This window comes from Carassius auratus, chromosome 2 (assembly GCF_003368295.1).
Source record: "Carassius auratus strain Wakin chromosome 2, ASM336829v1, whole genome shotgun sequence".
Taxonomy (NCBI): Eukaryota; Metazoa; Chordata; class Actinopteri; order Cypriniformes; family Cyprinidae; genus Carassius; species Carassius auratus.
The window spans coordinates 3,041,809-3,062,795 of record NC_039244.1 but is presented as its reverse complement, the minus strand read 5'-3'; the positions used below and the strand labels follow the sequence as shown (position 1 = coordinate 3,062,795).

The following is a 20,987-nucleotide window of genomic DNA, read 5'->3' as shown; positions in this document are numbered from 1 at the left end:
TTTTAGGATAGTTTTGATGTAGATTAATTTTATTTAATAATTAATTTAATTGAAGTTTAATCCGTCCACTCTACCATCTGCTGGACACACACAAATAAATAAATAATAATTCAGTTTTATATGCATGTGTCTAAAAAGTCTCGATTTTGAAACATTTCAATTGAAAATTTTGCTTTGAGCATTTATGCAAAGTAACATTAATATTCACTTGTAAATTCCATGACTTTTAAGATTTAATAGACTAATATTTCCATGTCCATGATAGTGGGAATGCTGTTTAGACATTTAAATAAACTAAGACATTTTTAAAGAAAAGGCAAAACAGACTTCACAACCAATAAAATTTATTCAATTATATATTACAAATATGTACATCCTCATGTAACAAGTAAATATTAAAATAGACATTTTTAGAACCATCGCTCAAAAGGCATTACGTTGTAAAAAATAGGTTTTGTTGTGATCTCACATTAAAACTGTAAAAGTAAAGTTATTTTTTCCTATCGAGAAACCACAACAAGCTTTTTTTTTTTTTAAATGTGCGCAAGACACAAGGGACAACACACAGGAAGTGGATGTTACCAACAGATACAACAATGGCAGAAAAGAACCAGGACCACTTCAGTAAACCTCACCACGGTACAACTTTTCAGAAGGGACGAACTTGCGAAAGCATGCACATTATAGAAATCACAAGTCAAAAAACATCGGATTTGATGAATGTCAAAGGGATAAAAGAGGAATTAAAAAAATAAAATAAAACAAAAAGCATTTCAAAACACATGCTTAAAGAGTTAAGCGAACGCCAACAACAACAACAAAGAACTTCAATGTAAAAACAACTTTGGTCCATTAAACATTAGACAAAAAGTTTACAATCAAAATATTTATTACTTAAAGTTTTCCATCCTCTTTCCTTTTTTACAAGTTAAAAACAATAATTACATGGCTATTTACAAATGCACAATCAGTATGTATAAAATAAGTTAAAAAATGAGGAGCACAGTCTATACATAATCTATAAACACCCACTGTAGAAACATGTTGGATTGAGATCTCTTTCTCAACAGAGGAGGATAATCTCTCACGCGCTTTCTGATGGTGGTCTTCACCCTCCGGAGGCTGGGTTTTCCGATGCTCCTCTGTCGACCGGAGGTCTACCGTTCTGGATGGTAGACCTCAGGGTTAAGTGCATTTTAGATTAGGACGCAGTCTATCAGAGCCAATCTGGCGCTCATATGGTGAAGTGCGTTTGGACCGGGAACCAGAACTAGAACAGCGAACACAGACTGAACCAATGATGACAGCTAGCCTGGAAGTGCAGCGCTCGTTTGTGTTGTTTTCTCTGTTTTACTTCTTTTATTAGAAAGTGTCTGGTCAATGACATGTGCATCGTGACACACAAACACTCAAGCGCACGCACACACCTCCAAATCAAGTGCTTTGTGTGTTTTCGCCCAACGTTCACATCTAGTCATGATCCGACAGCTATTAAAATTGTCGTCTCTGTATCTCAAAAGGTGTTTCATATCGGCGTCAGGTCGAAGTCGTCGTTGACCTCTACGAGGGGGATGTAGAATTCGGAAATCTCAAAAATGCTGGTAGACTTGTAAGTGGCGGGATCCAATTCCTGCAGCTTCAGTTGCCACTCGAGACGCTGAACGGCGTTTAGCGCTGCTGCTTCATGCTGCTGACGCATTAAGAGACACGTCTGCGGGAAAACACAGATTCAAGTCAGTCATACAGAGACAGAACTTCACCTAAGTCACACTTGTGTATGAACATCATTGCATTAGACAACAAAATAGTGGCATGTGAGCTCAATATATTACAGTAGGTATCTTTATTTCAAATAAAATCAAATTTTGAAAAAATAGCATCTTAAAAAGGTCTTAAGTATTAATTTACCCTTCCACAAATCAAGGCCTAATGTGTTCTTAAATAGGTGCAGGAAGTCTAAAATTCATAAACTGATGCACTGCAATAAATAAATAAAATCTTACTCAGTATTTTTTGTTTTGCTTTTTAATACAAATATATAAACATCCTTAAATCAGGATACATTTACTTGTATCATAAATTCACTTCCTTTTTATCATTTTTTATTTTATGTCATTTTGCTCATCAATACAATGTATATTGATTTAAGAATATTTATACAAAAGGACTGAGATACAAAAACACTTTTTTTGCAGTTGTTTCTATATTCCGGAGGTTAGGAGTTAGCAATTCAGGTTTACGCAATTTTTTGTGTGACTGCATCATATAATAATTATTAATTAATAATATTAATAATGTTTATCGTCTAGCTGACTACGTCTTGTATTAATTTTTTCTAAAAATCCTGTCAAACGTGCACAAACTGACATTCACCACCATAAGCTACTACTAAATATTATAGAAACAATTTTCTGTAAAGTTGCTTTGTAACGATTTGTATTGTAAAAAGCGCTATACAAATAAACTTGAATTGAAAACTTGAATTGAATTTATTTTTGCAAAAATAATTAAAAACATTATAGGAGGTCTGTTGGAAGTTGTATTTTCAAACTGTGAAATGTTGCTAATACAAGACATTTACATTTAGAGATCACATTCCATTACATTTATTACATTTTCTTTACTTAATCTTAAAAAGGACACAATTTCACCTTCATAAAACCAGCAGAAACCCTGATCTGTTGCTATAACTTTAATGTGTTTAAGTGTGGCTAATGTGCCCAAATACTTTTTGGGGCCGATGTACCATGACATTTCTACAGATGCTAGTTGCTTGTTGCATTCCATTTTCTATATTTATTTGCTTTTGTACCTTCAACTTGTCAAACTTGTCGTCTACATCCTGAAGCCAAGACATAAACTGCCTTGCATTGAACCGATCTCTGACAGAGGTCTTCCCATCATCACCCTGAAATGTAAAAAAGACATTAATAAACATATGTTGCAAAGCTGATTTTCTGAGGTATTAAAGAACGTTCCAGAATCAAAACAAGCTAAGCTATATTGACTTGATGTTGACTGGAGAAAATAATATATATATATTCATTCATTTCAAATAATGTCCTAATAATGTGGCCATTTACCTGGACGTCCTGGGGCATGTTGTATACTTCAGCATCCAATAGGACTGTGCAGGCACTGAATGGAAGCGTCTGATTGGCTAGTGTTCTTGCAGCACGGTAATGAACTCTCAAAACCTCCTGCTCATTGGATACAATCAGCTTTTCCTGGATGAGCAAAACACCTCATTCATTTTAAGTCATCTTTATTGTTACCAAAATGCAGCAAGCTAAAGCTAAAAAATAAAAAAATAACCTAAAACTAAATAATATTTCTCTGTTTCTGCATATGAATGTAGATACTTTAAAAAACAATTACAGAATTAAGCAGGCTTAAAAATTGACACTTTTGTAACATTATACTTATATATATCAGCGAGAGCACTTTTTTAAAAATTATACTCGTATATAATTTATGCTAACATTTAGTAACTACATATCTGTAAAAGATTTCCCAATCAAAATATTATTAACAATATAATAACATGTAAAATGATTATAATTATTATCGACATTCTATTTAATTCTTTCATTTTTTAAATATTATTTAAAGAAAAAATATATATTTAATTAAACTGCATTTATTTAAAATGTATTAAATTTGTATTTTCTTATTTTATTTAGAATGGTAATTTATTATCATTATAACATTTAGCTCTTTTTTTTTCTTTTTTTTTAAATTGTAATTTATTTATTATTTACACATTTTCTCACAAATCCCCTGCAGTTCTATTTGTCCCCTGCAGTCCATTGCTCGTCAGTTCAAGAAAACCCTTGTCTAGAGATTGATGATCAATAAATACAGTACACATTCTCGGTTTTATTTACCCTTTCGATGCCGTGCTGCAGTCTTAGTTTCATCCGCACCACCTCTTGCTGTTTGAACATCTCCTTCAGTGGTTCAGGTAGTGAGGGAGGTGGCGTGATCTACAAAAGCATAGACCTTAAATTTTAGCATTTTAATTTGAGTTGCAATCAATACTTTCACAGAATGCAAGCTTACCGTTGGGATGCAGAGCTTGCTGAGAGGGTTTCCATCCAGCAGGTAGGATCCATTAAATGTCACATACTCATCGTAGTACTGAGGAGCTTGAGGAATTACACTACAAAGTACTTTCCTTTTCTCCTCGATCTTCTTGCGAATGTGTAAGTATTCATAATATGGGTTTGCTCTCTCGGTCTGGTAAGGCTGGATCTCTTCAAGCTTAAGCGCATCTACAATTGCAGCTAAAGACTGCTGCGTCTTTTCTTTGACCTGCTGAGCCGTAAGGTTCACTTGGGCCGTTGGAGAAACCCTAGGCATCTTTCTTTTCCTTGGATGGGTCGCCTGAATGTCAGCTTCTTCTTCTTCTTTGGTTCTGGCCCCAGATGAATCGGAATCTCTCTCCACGAACGATACCGGGGAGGAACTTCCTGAGGTCGCACCACTGGGAGGATAAGCCTGATGATCAGGCTGGACAGGAGCACTGCTTTGACCCTGTTCTAAATTAGCCTGAAGGTCTGATTTCATAGGCTTTTCCTCAACAGCAAGCTGGTCTGATGAGTCTACATCAGCATCACTTTCAGAAAGAGCTTGGGTTGATTCACCTTCTTCTAAGGGTAACACCTTACCCCCATCCGTTTCTGTGATTCGGTTCTTGTCTGAAACATCTTCAGATACCTCCATGGGCTCCTCAGGGATTCTTTCTGGACTGGCGCAACGAGACACATTTGTGTCTGAAGCTGTATGAAGGCCTTGCTCATGTTTCTCTGGTTGAGCATCAACTGTAACTAATGACTCACTGGAGAACCTTGAGGTACTTTCGTCTTGCACTCCCTTTTCTATATCCTCTTGGACACTGGTTGTTCTCTGCAGAGGTTTAGTAGTTTCTTCAGAGCTGGATATACATGAACCAATAGATGTACTAGGAGTGCAATCTGTTTTGCTGAGGTTTTCCCCACTCTTGTCCACTTTGTTCTCAGAAACAACCAAGGGTTTTTCTCTTTGATCTGGCCTCAAATCAGAGTCTGCTGTCAATGTCTGTTCACTACGGGTAACAGCGCCAGTTTCCAATTGCTGGCTACTAGAACAGACAGGTGCACAGCTGTCAGAAGAATCTGTTGTGTGAGAAGACTGAAATGATGCAACTTCTGATGAAACACCTAGTGACGACTCCTTGTTTGATCCCTCCATCATTCCGGCACAAGCGATGTCAAGCTGACCAAGACTTGCATGCTCTACTTGACTACTAGTTTTGCAAGAACTGCTCTGCTCTTGCAAAGGGGTCTGAAACACACTGTTAGCCTGTGTGAGGTTACCTAGGTTTTTAGCACTAGACTCTCGCAAGTGTGTTGAAGGTTGAACTTGACAATCGGGAGTAATGCCTTCATTGCTAGTCACATTTTCACTTTCTGGAAGAGCACTAGTAAGACTTTGACTGCTCCGAGTCTCCTGAACAGGGAGCACGCTAATTTCAGTTTCATGAACCGCAGCTTGTTCACTGTTTGGCTGTGATGCAGTATTGATTATCTGAGACTCTTCAGTCAGTCTAGTTTCAGCTGGTTGCACCTTGGCTTCTTCATCCAGAATAGCTCTTAAGCATGGGGATGTATGTCTGCTTGATAATGGTGTTCGGTTGCAGAGAGCCATTTCGGGAAGACTGCTGGTATCTTTATCTTGAACAGTAGGTGATCTGGAGGACTGTACAATGAGGGAAGACTGCAGGAAAGGTGGCTGGGAATCTGAAGTGTCCATGTTCATGTCAGAATCAAATTCAGTTGGTCTAGGTGTCAGTGTGGTTGCATGACAGGAATCTTCTGAACTTGCCACAGAGATCATGGATACTGATCTTGAGATAACACCGGATTTTTCACTCTCTGGTCTTGGAGACCGACTGATATTGTTTTCTATGACGGGTCCATTCTTCCCGAAGGATTTCACATCTAGCGAGAGTGTTCTTCCACTGGTGGCATCTTTTAAGGGGCGCTGCCCATCTGGTGCTTCTGAGCTCTTTGACCGAGTTAGTTCCTTGGTCAGACAAGGATCACTGGACGAAGAGGTAGTTTTAGTTTTTTCCTTGTTTTTCTGTTTCCCAGGGTCAATTCCTGGACGCTGCTTAAGTCGCTCACGTTCCTTCTGCTTGATTTTCTCTAAGTGCTTCCTGTGCCACTGTTCAATTTCCTGGTCCTTGAGACTGAGCATGCGCTCAAAGCTGGTCTTCATGAGGTCGTCGTTCACCAGCCTCTTTTCTTTGGGTCGAGTATCCTTTAGAGTAGGGGCAACCTTTGTTTTAGAGTCCACTTCACTTAGTTTCGGCTTGCTAATTTTGCCATCCCTGTTCAGCTTGTCCTTTTCCTTGTGTCGGTCCCGCTCACGGTCTCGATGCCTTTCAGACTCCCGGTCCCTCTCTCTTCTATCTCTGTCTTTCTCTAGAGGCTTGGTTGCCTCTTCTTTTGATTTAGATGAAACAACCTTGTTGTTCTCACAAACATAGCCTTTCTTCTCTTCCAGTAACAACTTTAGACTGGAGTTGGATGAGGAAGAGAGGGTGGTCTCTTTTGATTTCTCCTTTTTCCTCTTGTCAGAATCTTTGTCCCGTTCTTTTTCTTTACTGCGGTCAGATTTTCCATGATCAGTTGTTTTCCCTGGGGTTTTGTCTTTCTTTTCAGAACTTGTTTTATCTTTGTCTCTGTGGTCACCAGAAGAGTGCTCTTTCTCAGCTCTTTTGTCAAGCTTGTCCTTATTCTTCTTGCTCTCTTCTTGCTTTTTCATTAGAGACATTGCTTTGAGCTTCTCAGCTTCTTTATGGCTCTTATCATTGGATGAATGTGAAATAGTTGTCAATTTTTCCTTTTCTTTCCATCGATCCGTAGAGTTGTGAGATTCAGGCTTATCAGCTAAATGCTCAGATTTTACTTTCTTATCTTTATCTACATGTTTCTTATCAGGCTTTTCAGACTCCCGATCCTTTGTTGGAGATTGCTTATCATTTTTCTCTCGAGAGTTCTTCTCTGGAGACTCCAGTTGATCTTGGTCAGCTGAATTGCCAGTGACCGGTTTATCATCTACTTCTTCTTTCACTCCTGAACTATGCAGTGAGCTGTCTGGAATTCGGCCAGAGCCAAAACCCTCATCAACTTCATCTCCTTTTCCGTTCCTTCCCCGCTCCTCTTTAAGGGGCACATCTTTTTTCTCTTTTTTAATGGACTTCTCCTTTTCTCTCTCCTCTTTTGGCCTTCTGTCCTTGCTGCTGTTACTGCTTGAATGTTTGTCTTTTGACACCCCCCTTTCCTCTTTAACAGGTGATGAGTCTGAGGATTTCGGAGGAGATCCCCCAGCAGGCATCTCACATTTGCCTGTGAGTTCTTCATTTTCATCACTTTTGAAGAAGTTCTCTTTCCAGAACTCTCGATCAAACTCCATGTTCCTATGTCCATCCTTGCGTGGCTCTTTTTGACGGTGGCGATTCCTCTCGACCTCATACTCTTTCCTATACTTTTCCTTCTCCTTGTGTTTCAGCTTGTGCTTTTTCACAACTTTCCCATCTTTGTCAGTCTTCCTGAAGACAGCCTCAGAACTGTCCATACTGTTGCTTAGACTACTGTCTTTGAAAGGACTGCAGCTGCCGTCATCTCCATCCAAGTTAAGCTCTTTGTGGTGATGTTTGCTCTTTTCCTTGTGCTTGCAGCTCTTACTGCTAGAACCTTCCGTGCAGAAGTCAGACTCTGTGTAGTGGTTGTATTTGACGCCTTCCCCTGGACAGGATCCATCAGCTATAGAAACACAAGTCTTAGCGTTTTCCTGTTTAAGTGGAGTTGTCTGCTTGTCAGTTTGGCTGTGGTTCAGCTTTGGGGACTTGACTACAGACAAGTGAAAGAGGTGGACCGATGTGTCATCCTTTGTACTGAATGACATTTTGAAAGAGTCCTCTTCCCTGACGCTCTTGTCAGAATTGTCGGACACAGTTGCTGAGGAAAACAGAAGGGACTTGCTGTTCTCTTTCCATTCTTCTCGGACTTCCTGGTTCTCCTTGTTTTTGCTTTGGCTCTTGTTCTTTTTCTTCTGTTTACCTTTTTCTTTCTGTTCCACTGGCGTCAAATTCAAGCTGTCTTTCTTCGATCTACCGTCCGTTTTGTGACCATCCACACTGACCAACCTGGTGGGCGAGGTCCTTCTTTCTGTCTGCACCTCTGCTTCATCGCTCGAACTGTCTGAAGTGCAGTAGATGCGAGACGGCTTTGTTTTTTTCGACTTGCACATCGGCGTCGATTGGTCACTCTTGGTGCCTTGTTTGGAAGCATAGTGGTTCCTTTCCTTCTCCTCATCTTCCTTTTGCCGAAGCTCTCGCCGTAGGATGTGTCGGTCATTAAGTGCCTTACTGAGGTCCTCCTCCTCTTCCTCATCCTTAAACTCGTATTCATCCAGCCCTGACATGGATGATGAGGCCTTCACTGTAGTTGATTTACTGTCAGAGTCTTTTTCAGCATCAGAGTACTCCATGTTCTCGTCTACACTAGATGGATTTACTGAAGGTGGGTCCTCTGATTCTGTGGCATACAAAGTAATCCAAAAAAGGGGATTAATAATATGCTATGATATCAAATTTAAACTAATTTAAAGATGGGGTTGAATAGAGATTAATGCATGTGGCACATAATCAGAACTAGCACCTACTATTCCAAAGGCTCAACTAACATTTTTTCATCTATTAAATTCCTTTATAAAGCGAAAGATATCACATTATTGTGTGAGGTAATTAACAGCATGCAAAAGAAAGTTATTTGAGATTCGACTTGGACTCAGTTCTTTAAGGCTACAAAGAGAAAAAATATCTAAATATTACAAAGTTTTGATAAATGTTGTGACTTTTAAAGTCAGACACTGAGACAAATTTCCTATTGAGTTAGCATTTACAGAAATATAAAAACGTTTTAACCTTTAAATGCAAGTTAAACTTCATAAACATTATTATTTTTTTAAATATAAGAAATTCTAGTAGCTAAAACACTAAAGGATGGCACTAGCAAGAGCAAGGTCATGGGTTGGATTCCCAATTAATTATGAGCTTAAAAAAAAAAGGTTGCTTTGGATAAAAGCATCTGCAAAATACATATAAAAAAAATGTTTATGTAAAACCTACACAGAATGCAGAAAACTAATAAGAAAATGGATTTGACTTGACTTGGACTCTGCATGAGAGATTGCTCATGTTGTAAATGTTAAAAGAGCTTGTATTTAACACCAAAAAAAAAAAAGAGAAAGAAAAATTTAAAAAGAAATGCCAGTACCAATAGCTCTGGCAAATCTCCTGCCAACTGTCTCCTTACCTGAAAAGCTCTCTTCTGCTTCAGACAGTGGGATCTCTCCCTTGAGTAACTGCTCAAGCTCCTGAGAGTCAGCAACATCAACCGGTCTCTCTCCTCTCTTGTTTGCCTGGAAGGCATTGCCTCCATGACGCAAAAGCAGCTTCACAATCTATGAAGGTTTGGCGAAACATGAAAGAAACAATGTACACCGGTGAATCAGTTTATCGGAAAGATTTCACAATTACCACAGGTTCTTGCAATGGATATATGGCTACTTTGAAAGTATCGTCACCAGTCAATAAATGTGTTCACTGTAGTTTAAAAATAAAACTGTACTCTTAAATTTAATTAAATAAAAATGTATTTTGTATAGCACTTTTTGATACAAATCATTGCAAAGCAACTTTACTGAAAATTATGTTTCTACAATATTTATTAGTAGCTTATTAGTAGTGACTTTCAGTGTGTGCATATGGCAGAAATGATCGGAAAAAATCAATTAAAGAGTTAGTGATGCCTAATGAAAATAATGAATATAAAATATTTTTTTTATTATTCAAGTTAAGTGTGCATTTCATTTGTTGCCATTAAATTAGATTGGACACTCTAATAACTACATTCATGCATGCTCAACCAACTTAACGAGTTAAACAGTATCAAAGGCGCTGACATGTATGTTAGACATTTGTTTCCCTTACTTTTTAATTTTTAAAAATGAAAATAAATATAAATATATATATATATATATATATATATATATATATATATAAAATGAATGTTAAAGCACTGTGAATATAAAAATATTTTCAGATCATTAAAAACAAATTCACTCGAAAAACAGTGTCATCTCTTTAAAAATCCATGTAGATCAAACACTAGCTATAAATGTCATAATTTAAAGTAAAAACTCACATCTTTGTGTCCGCTGCTGGAGGCGTCATGAAGCGGAGTGTCATCGTCCAATCCCTGCGTGTTCACTTCCGCTCCTGCACCAATCAGAACCTTCGCCACATCATAGTAACCAAGGTTACAAGCTTCATGGAGAGGTGTCCAACCTGAAGAAAAGGACAAACCAACATGAGCTCAAGAGATCCTACATCTGGAAGGAAAACTGGAAACGGTCCATCCCAATTTCAGCAAATTTCTAAGGTCTCTAAATCATCTACATGATCTTTGTTGTTGCACACAATCTCCTCCATGCCTTCTGTCACTTGACTGACAGTTTACACTTAAACAATAGGCCATTTAGTAAAATTGTACAAAACCTTCAGCATGTGATTCACAGGTCTTTTTGCTGTGAAAATGATTTTTTATAAAGTTAACTTAAAAATATTATATTGTTAATTATATATAAAAAATATATATATATATATATATTTTTAAGATTAGCACATGCTGGATGAAACTTATATTTATGATTATAATTATTTCTGGAAACATCCTTAATTTGTTCTGAATCTCTCAATCATCACTGTATTGCATTGCATATGTTTGAAACTACAGAGCTTTTATCAAAAAAAATTATCATTTAAATATAATCTTAAATATCATCTAATATCATCTAAAGACATATTATTGGGAGATATCTGTGACAAGTGATATTTATATGCATTTTATTAAATCAGCTCCATATTGTCACTATATAATACTACATGAGCCATAAAAGACTGATGTATCAAATATGATATTAGAAAAACATGGAAAAAAAATTAAGACTTCTTTATATGTTTTGTCAATGTTAAGTGAACTGCTTTCTGACTTACTTTCTGACTATTACTTTATACTTCAGGCTTTAAAGGGTTAAACCTTTCTTTTAATAAACATAATAATGGAAAAACACCATTTACACTCAAAATTGACCATGTTAATTGTATCTGGCAAAACACCTTATAACTAAAGTTACTCTAACTAGAAATCAAGTTTGGTAACTTATTAGCCAACATCCTCTTTAAATATTTAACTTCAAATATTAATTCATGGTTTTACAGTAGCAACAATACCAGTTGTGACTATACTATTTTATAACCTTTCAAAGCAATCAAATTATAAAAGATGATTATTTTATTGCATAAAACATGAAAGTAAACTACAGACAGCATGTGCATAAAACACAGTCTCACCTGCAAAATCTTTGACGTTTACATCTGCTCCGAGCTCAATGAGTTCCTTCACCTGCTTGACGTCTCCTCTTATGGCGGCCATATGCAGAGGCGTCTCTCCTCTCTCGTTTCGTTTGTTCACTTTGTCCTTCTGTCGTGAGGACGAGCTGCTAGCGATCTTCTTCTGCACTGCCGGAGATTGAGAGGGGTGGCTCGGTGTGGTATCTGAGATTACAAACCGATTCACCAGAATGTCAAGGTCATACGGTTTATTTCAACTGTCGATCTGACCTGAATATACTACAAAACGAAAAAAGGTGAACGGTCTGATAACAAACAGGACACATCGTAGCTGATTATAAATAAACTAGAGAGAATGCTATTATAGTTAACTAAGACTGTTAATTAAAACGATTTGAAATAATGCTGAAATTAAATACAACACATATTAGATTAAAATAGCTTAACCTTAAATGAAAATGAGAAATGTTGCTTTGGCAACTTACGTAAACAAAATTAAAAATTTAATTAAATTAAATTTATGCATTTGGCAGACACTTATCCAAAGCGACTTACAGTGCATTCAGGCTATCAATTTTTACATATAACTTAAAAATAATTAAAAAAATGAAGCTATATAGAAATTTTACTCATAAAAAAAAATTACAAAAAGGCATGAAAAATTTAGAAAAAGCTGGGATGAAAAAATATAGAAATATCAGATGAAAACTTAAAAATAAAATAAAAAATTAAACATAAAAAAAAAAATGAATCAGAGTAAAGATAAATACAAATACCAAAAACAGAAATGGATAAGATTGAGAAAAGTATTAAAACATAAAACTATTAAAAATCATTTTCATTAATTGAAATAAAGCGGAAATAAAATTAAATAAAAAATATTATATGAAAACTTAAAAATGTAATTTTTTTTAATGAAAATTAGAAATGCCAGGTTGGCAGCTAATTAAAATAAAATTAGTTGAAGTACTAAAAATTACTAAAACTGACAAACAAACAACAAAGAATACACAAACTGATAAAATTACAAAAACTAAACTATTAAATTATACTAAAACTTTAATTAAAACATTTTAAATATAACTGTTAAAGAAATAAAGGCTCATTTAAAATAAACATGCATAATATAACAGTATATAAATAATACTGAATCAACATTGTTGAAGGAATGACGCACTATAATAATAAATACTGAAAACCTGTATACACTCAATTAGAGCCCGACCGATATATCGGCCGGCCGATATTATCGGCCGATATGAGCTTATTGCATTTAAATCGGCATCGGCGTTTATAACGGCCGATGAATGATGAGAAACAGTCTCATGCTTTACTCATGTTATGAGTGTTGCATAGTTTACCCACCAGAGGGAGCTCTGCAGCTCCAGAGTTGACAACAGCGCCAGAAATCCACTAGCGAAGAAAGCGATCAGCCAAGCCAGCCACGGAGATTTTTTTTTTCTGTTTTGACGGTGAGTCTGTCGTTCTTCATGTGAAATGATTTAGTTCATACACTGTATATACAATGATGTGGTAGTTCTAGCTAACGGTCCTATCATTATCACTTATAAATATTCTGTAACATCACTTACAGCCGCTTAATGCATTGCTATATTAGATTAGCCACAGAGCTAATACCATGTTTATCAGTGGAAGAGTGCGAACGTTAATAAGAGGTCAAACTATAACGTTATCGTTTAACTTATTCTAAATATATCTGCAGTGTTTCCCACATAATGACCGGGTAACTGTGGCAGGGGGGCAATGACTAGAAGTTATGTTCAGCGTGCCTCGAAAAAACAACAGCTGTTATGTTATTGAATGAATTCATTAAAAATAGGTCATTGCGCTTACATCAAATCACGATATGGACGAATATCTGTAAGTATTAAGCCGGAATAGTCTTTTTAAATATGAATCCTGCATGTTCTGCGTGTCTCTGTTAATGAATGGCGCAGAAGCGCCTCTTCATTCATTAAACACACGTAAGCGCATTAAGCTCGCGGTGAATTCAGCGTCTGCTGTCTCACTAAATAATCACGTGAACACATGAACAACATCCCCAGAACTGCTCTGACAGTCACTTCATGAGCATTTGACCGTTTGATTTAAGTAAAAGCAGCATCACATACACAGAACTGTAAATGTACGCCAACCCGTCAAAATAAAAGTCCAGTTAAAGACTGTTGTTCAGCAGAATGTACAAAAGCCTATCATAGACTCGATTACTAAAATATTCGATATTTACAGTCTTACGTTACTCTAACGCTAATATAGCTTCCTTTTTAGCAGGCCCCTTAAATGCTTGCTATTAACTTGATTGAAGGTGGTTCTTCTCAAAATTGACAGCGGTGTGTTCATGACACTAACGTTAACCATTCAACTTCGACTAGATGCGTCAGAAATGATTAACCAGATAGGACATGTAAATAAATGTGAGCTGAACAAGCGCTTTTTTTTTTTTATTTTTTTATTTTTTTTACAGATTGTTTCAAAGCAGCTTTAAAGACATAACAGGAAAATGTTGTAATATTGTTAAATAGAAGTAGGTAATAGGTAATACCTATTGGTTGACAAATAAAATATATATATATTTCTCATTTTTGCCTATGTAGGAGATCCCTGTTTATTATAATTCTAATTCTAATGATGACACGAGTAATGATACATGGTGATATTATTAATACACATGCTTATTCTTTCTCTGTCTCTTTCTGCCCTACAGATGGCTGAAAAAGGGCATGCTGTAGCAGCAAAGTGTGGGACTACTTCTGCAAATACTTTAACTTTAGTATTATAATTTATTTACAGAACACACACAGACTGTTAAAACCAGCTTCAACTGGAAGAAAGTAAAAGTGTTAAATGTTTAAAATCAGGCTGTTTTTTTATCATTAAAAAATATATACTTTTGATGTGCAATTGTTTAGTCATTGAGACTATAATCTAAGGCTTTTTTTTTTTTTACATAATCTCTTCTGGAAAATGGTTTATACAGCCCACATACATAGAACAGGCAGATATTTTGCTATTGAATGTTGTGTAAGTGCAGTATATAGGAAATGGGTCTAATATCCAGTTTATTTTCAAAATCAAAATATCGGCTTATAAATCGGCTCTTTTCGAGTTAATATCGGCATCGGCATCGGCCCCCAAAAAACCATATCGGTCGGGCTCTACACTCAATATATGAGTAAATATTGGCCTTTAAACATGAAGAAATAAAATTAAAAGAGATACAAATGATCTACTAAAGAAAACCAGTGACAACTTTTACTTCAGTGTAAAACCACCTGATTTTATGTCAGAAAAACAGAGCAGGTGAAAAAAAAAAAAATAATTTCTACCTGGACTGTTGTCTCTCGCCGTCATCTGCATGACCAGTGCCATCTGCTTTCGTTCTGATAAAGGGTAGCCGAATAAAATGTTCACAGGGGTCGACTTCTTAGCCCCTGACTCCTTCTTAACTTTCTTCTTCTCCGGACCATCTTTGTCTGCAGCGGAAAAGAAAAATCATGAACAGCGCATGAGCACAGCTCTCCTCTTGCATTCATGCATCCCAGTTCCCGAAAACGTAGGAAAAAAAACAGAAACTGTCCAACCTGGCAGACACATGCATTACCCATCTATCGCCGTTTCCCAGGAGTCTTTGCGCGCTACTGAAATGCATGCGATTAAAACATATGCAGCGGATAAATCAAGAAAGTGTCGGTATGTGTGCTACCTTGAAACAAATCGACGGAGAGCGAGATGCACGAGGCGTCAAATCCCTGCAGAAAAATTATGTAATCAAAAGTCGACGTTCTCTCTGAGAGTGATGCAAAAAGGCTAGAAGACAGATAAAGTCATGCGGTAGCGGTTAGTGTTTCCTAACGGGAATTATATTCGTTTCAGCCCGTTTGAACCCGTGATGCATCTCGAACTGCTTGCGGCCATTGGCGACTTTAGCAGAGGCAGTTACCTGCGTATATCCTGCAGGGAGGAAGTAATCTCTCTCCCCACGCATCGCTTGACTGTCCGTGGTCAGAGTCATCTACAGTGCAAAAGCAGAGAGGCGGGAGGAGGAGGGAAGGAAGGGGGTTCAGGGTTCGAGAGGTGGAAGGGAAAAGGGGTGGAACGGGAGAGCAGAGCACTGATTACACCCACAGGCTCCGCCCCTCACTCAATTGACAAATCACAGCACAGGATTCAAAGACTCCGGGATGAATATTAAGAGACACAGATGACATCATAAACCTGAATCCATCCAATACCATCAAGACATAAAAGTCCAAATTATCTCTTTACAAGAAACTTCTGAGGAGCTACAATATTTGTTTTGTTTAATGTTGTTTATGTAATAAAAATAACTAAAACTATTACAGTTACTGAAATAAATTATATAATATTAGAAAAATAAATAAATAAATAAATAATAATAATAGAAAAAAAAAATTCGAAACTTGTTTCTTTGGCTGCTAACTGAAATAAGTTTAAGTTGCAGGACTACACACACACACACACACACACAAAAAAAAAAACGGAAATTAAAATAAAGCTATATAGAAATATTTATAAAAAGCAAAAAGCACACAAAATTACGAAACTAAAATTAAATGAAAACTGGAAATATGTTGAATAAAAGATTACTTAAAATATAGTATATGATAGTAAATAATAATATAAAAATAGTAACTTTATTTAGGGTTGTATAACAAATTTTATATATTTTGAGATGTTTTCATATAAAATCACAATTACAGTTATTTAGAAAAAAATGTGTTTAAATATTTGTTGCAATGCCTATTTTTGTATAATCCAGTCAATTAAATATTTTACAAATTAAAAGTACTCCATCAAATAATATTTTTACATTTAATTAAAAACTATAAAATTGATAGTTCAGATTCTAAATTCTGAAATGTCCTGCTTGTATTTTTGCATTAAACCTTTTGTTGTTTTTACATGTAAATAATGCACTGATATATATATTAAACAGTTAAATATTGCTTGACACCGTTATATTATCGTTCATTGTAAAGCAGTGTAAAGCAATATCATTATATGTAGTAGTTTTAAAATTCTAAGCTGCCTATTCTTTTATTCTTATTCGACTTAGCATAGCAATATTCATAGTAATATTTTCTTACATAAAATCAACAGTATTAGTGCATTTAGAGCTGGACAATCTTTAAATATAACATAGGGTGATTATTTCAATTTATAAGAATAAGCAGTCTATGTTATAGTTTAAAGTTAAAGATATTAATATTATAAGGTGAGTCTGAGAGTCTTAAGTTTATTTGGCGGCGATTTAACATTTTTCTTGTTTGTATGAAGGACAAATAAAAATAAAAGGTGAATACACAGTTTCTTTTTATTGTGCTGCTTGACAAATTCATTTCTCAGACGTTTGTATGTACAGACATCCATTGTGAGCATGTTCCTGGCAGATTTTAGGCTTTTATTTAAAACGTTCATATCAGAATTATGTAGTATCGACCGAATTATATTATATACTGAATATTTCCTTGTGATCTTTGAGGTAAAGCTATTGTGTTTTTGAATGAGACCCAAGGCTGGCTTAACTGTTACATAACACCCTTGAAAAACCCTCTAGGTTCAGCTTGTGCGATAAAAACAGCTCTTAAAAGTGACCTGCAGAGGGAAGCAGTGAGACACAGACACAAGCTTCTAGATCTTTCAGAGTGAATGTTAAACTGACCCGTGTCCGAATCCCGCTCCTCGTTCCGGGGCGGACTGACGGTGAAGGACAGCTTCCTTTTCATGGAAGACTTTGACTTCCCCTCTTTCCCCAGGATTTCACTCCGATCCAACTTGGGAGTTTTGGCAAACGGAGAGATTTTCTCTTTACTCTGAGAGAAAGATTGAGACCGTATATGATATTAAACTGAACGCTACACTAGCAGCCAGAAGATGTTGTGTGTAACTATGCCTTGAGGAATAATCCCGCTCACCTTCTTCCCCGCTGTCTTCTCCACCATGGCTCCATCTCGGTCCGATCCCGGTTTGGCCATGGTGCATCATCTGACTAGCTGTGGCAGCTACGGCTCACAGATTTCATCATGGGCCTGAAACACAAGCATTCGAATCATAAGAGAAAAACTTAAACAATAATGAAACATTTAACTGTGAAATATGACATTTTGGAAACCATAAAAATGTCAGGCAATGTTAGAGTTTTTTTTTAAATAATCAGCATCATATACTGGAAGCAAATTAAATCAAGACTTAATTATAATCGTGTGTGTGTGTGTGTGTGTGTGTTTTCAATGCCAAGATTCAAAAGTAAGACATTAGCATTTATCTTTATTTTCTAATTTATTTGAGGCACATACAATTCCAGATTGGAGCTTTAGTGTGGACACTGGTAAAACAATGTAAAGTAAAATAAAATACAGTAAACACTGTTAGTCACCATTAAATACCATGCATAATATTTAGCACATGCTCTATATACATTCACACTTTGTATACAAAAAAATAAATAAAATAAATAATATATATATATATATATATATATATATATATATATATATATATATATATATATATATATATATATATGGGTATAATTTTGTGTTTTCTACTTTATTTGAAGCATGTACAATTACAGATCTGAGCTTTAGTGTGAACACTGGAAAAACAGTATCTATCTATCTATTTAAAATAAATAAATAAAAAATTAAACAAAATATTTTGCAAGATCAATGCTAATGGAACAATAATCAATGTGTCCCTTAAGACACTAAAGTTATAAATCTCAGGAACTAGATGATGAAAAAAACGACGAAAACACACACACACACACGACTTGGCAACATCTTATTCGTGCCACCAGAGAAACTCTAAAGAGAGACTCTAAAGCTACGGGCCAAAAAATACATGACACACTCTGTTTTGCATGTTATTAGTGTTTTGAAGACATATTTGATTGTTCAAATGCTTTCGTGCTTTTATGTCTACTGTAAACCATGTATCTGCATTCATTTTGCATCAACAACACAATTAAGAGCCAAAACAATAAAGAGATGTTAACACATCAAAACAAGCTTCACACAAACCAGCAGCTTTGAGGTTCTGCTTTACATTTTATTCAGCATTTTCTCAAAGCAACAAACAAGAAAATAGGCCATTAGAGAGCGTCTGACGCTGGCGGCCGGGTCTCTTCTGGATGAAAAGCAAATCAGCAGAGACCCACAGACATCAACAATACCTTCCCCGACAGACTCGAGCAGATGACTCGGAGCAGAGGCTCATGGGAAAGAACATTTCCACGACACCCGACACCCAGCGGGACGGAGTAAAAACCAGCTGAGTCACTCCCGCTGAGAAACAGGAGGCGGTGAGGAGAAAAGAGCTGCGCTGTCCGTGCATCATCAGTGTGGGACAAAAGTGTGTTACAACTACACCACAAGATTTCCTGTGCTCGCTTTGCCAGTGTTAAAACCATGCTGCACAGCCTCTTAAACCCAATAATCCACCCTCTCTGAAGTTTCACTCTCACAAACAAGTTACAACAGGACTAGTGAACGAAATACTAATCACCCTTTTAAACCAACCCATTCAAACCAAATGCAAGTTTCAGGACAGAAACATTTTCTCAGAAGTTCATGCATTTCTGATTTAGCCAATATTAACATTTTAGTAATTAAAAATGCTGTTTCGTACCTTACATGCAGACATCATCTCATCAACATCACAAATGGCATGTTATTGATGCATCAGTGCTGATATTTTAGTCCTTTTTAGACCAATTTATCATTTTAATTGCATTCTATAGCGACTGGAATCTGATTTAATATAGCATAATTTTTCACATTATATTATAAATATTAAAGGTCTTACAGTGCACCCTAAATGACCAAATGATAACCACTTATTTAAAGGGATACATTAATTTAAGGATCACCAATAAACAACATAGGGATGCCACAATTATTAATGAACGCTCTGTACGACATCCATGGAACACGCTTGTGAATTGTGGATTTTTTGTTTTTGGATTTACATATTTGTTGCACATTACATTTCTCTTTAAATCTGCTCTGTTTACATGCTAAAATGTAGGGCTGGCCAAAAAAAAACATTTTCGATTAATATTTTTTTTTTTAAATGATGCGATTCGATATCGATTCTCAAAAGCCGTGAATCCATCTTTTCTGGTATTTATTTCAGCAAACATTTAAAAGAAGATCTGATTAATGCGAATCGTTTCATTAGTCATCTCCACTAGATTTGCGCACTGTTACAACAAAAAGCCTGTCACTCATTCAGTGCTCATCATGGCAGAGAAACTGTTGATAAGAACCAAGAACAACGCAATATGCGTGATTTGCAATGCTCAGGTAAAATTGTATAGTAATACTTAAAATCTACGGAAGTATTTGACTTCACGTGTAAAGGCGCCATTATTTCCGCAATGAATGAATGAATGAATGAATGATGTGTTTATACAAGCGCAGATTACGCTCAGTGTTTTCAGCCTCTGTCATCTCGTTATGATGATATGAATACACAAATCTCATCCCCAGCTGCTTTAAGAGTCACTTCATTAGCTTCTGCTAGTTCCCCACAGAAGCCTGTCAAAATAAAAGTTGAGTTTAACATGAAGAGACTGTAAAAAATATTGTACTATTTAGCAGTCTTAAGACTCAATGTAACAACAATGCTACTACTACAACTATTACTAATAAATATTAATAAATATTTATATTTAAAAGAATAAATCACGTTTTCTTTTTAATTTTAACGTAAACCTCTCTTGTAGACTGTGTCTACCCAAAATTTAAGGGTTTTTCATAGGATAAATTAAATTGTTTTATGCCTTCATCTGATTAACAGAAAAATGTATAAGAACATTTTATATGGCCCTATTATGTTTTTAAGGACCCTATACAAAAAAAATATATATACATTATAAATAATCTTTTTTTTTTCTTAATTTCTTTTAATAAATTCACCATTTGCAAACTAATTTTTACAGTTAATTAAAAAAAATACCAATAGCACTTGTATTAAAACTATATTCACTGAATGTAATAAAAAAAAATTATATTGAGATTCGAACCAAGAACTGAATTGAATCGAAATCTGATCGAATCTGAAAGTCTAAATCGATACCCAGCATTACTAAAATGATAAGAAAAAACCTCCCCTCTTATAACGTACATTTGAACAACACATGCATCACTTCTGCCCTTGTAATAACTTGTAATGAGAAGCATTTGTGAACCTGCTGTCCAACAAAAAAGAACGATTTTACTGCACAACTTCAGTCGAGTGTTTGAAATAACTAACTTTGTGATTTGATTCTTAATCACAGAATCAGGCAGAAAATACATTCTACACTGTAATAAAGGCTACGTCGATTGGCAATGGATTATAAATATACTTATGAAAACACCCGAGATGGCTTGAACAACACCGATAAATCATATAATGTCGCTGTGAAGTCTTTGTTTTCATGTTTCATCATCAAAAGTGTTTCTTCTTTTTATCGATTATTTGGTTGATAAATGGC

The 20,987-nt window shown here is 35.8% G+C and overlaps 1 protein-coding gene across 2 annotated transcripts in view; it reads right to left on the bottom strand.

Annotated features, from left to right (window-relative positions):
* Positions 1-327: 327 nt before the first annotated feature.
* Positions 328-20,987, bottom strand: part of LOC113112570 (ankyrin repeat domain-containing protein 12-like) — a 50,772-nt gene continuing 30,112 nt past the window's right edge. Inside the window, exons 2-13 of one of the 2 annotated variants that reach the window (XM_026278267.1) lie at positions 17,422-17,535; positions 17,169-17,319; positions 15,426-15,497; positions 14,812-14,958; positions 11,465-11,668; positions 10,257-10,399; positions 9,366-9,513; positions 4,063-8,585; positions 3,888-3,986; positions 3,084-3,227; positions 2,813-2,908; positions 328-1,711 (exon numbers count right to left, since the gene is read on the bottom strand). In XM_026278267.1, the coding sequence (XP_026134052.1) occupies positions 1,526-1,711; positions 2,813-2,908; positions 3,084-3,227; positions 3,888-3,986; positions 4,063-8,585; positions 9,366-9,513; positions 10,257-10,399; positions 11,465-11,668; positions 14,812-14,958; positions 15,426-15,497; positions 17,169-17,319; positions 17,422-17,481 (5,973 nt within the window). In that variant the 5' untranslated portion in view covers positions 17,482-17,535 and the 3' untranslated portion in view covers positions 328-1,525. The remainder of the gene's footprint in view (positions 1,712-2,812; positions 2,909-3,083; positions 3,228-3,887; positions 3,987-4,062; positions 8,586-9,365; positions 9,514-10,256; positions 10,400-11,464; positions 11,669-14,811; positions 14,959-15,425; positions 15,498-17,168; positions 17,320-17,421; positions 17,536-20,987) is intronic. The other variant, XM_026278275.1, reaches the window with a different exon arrangement.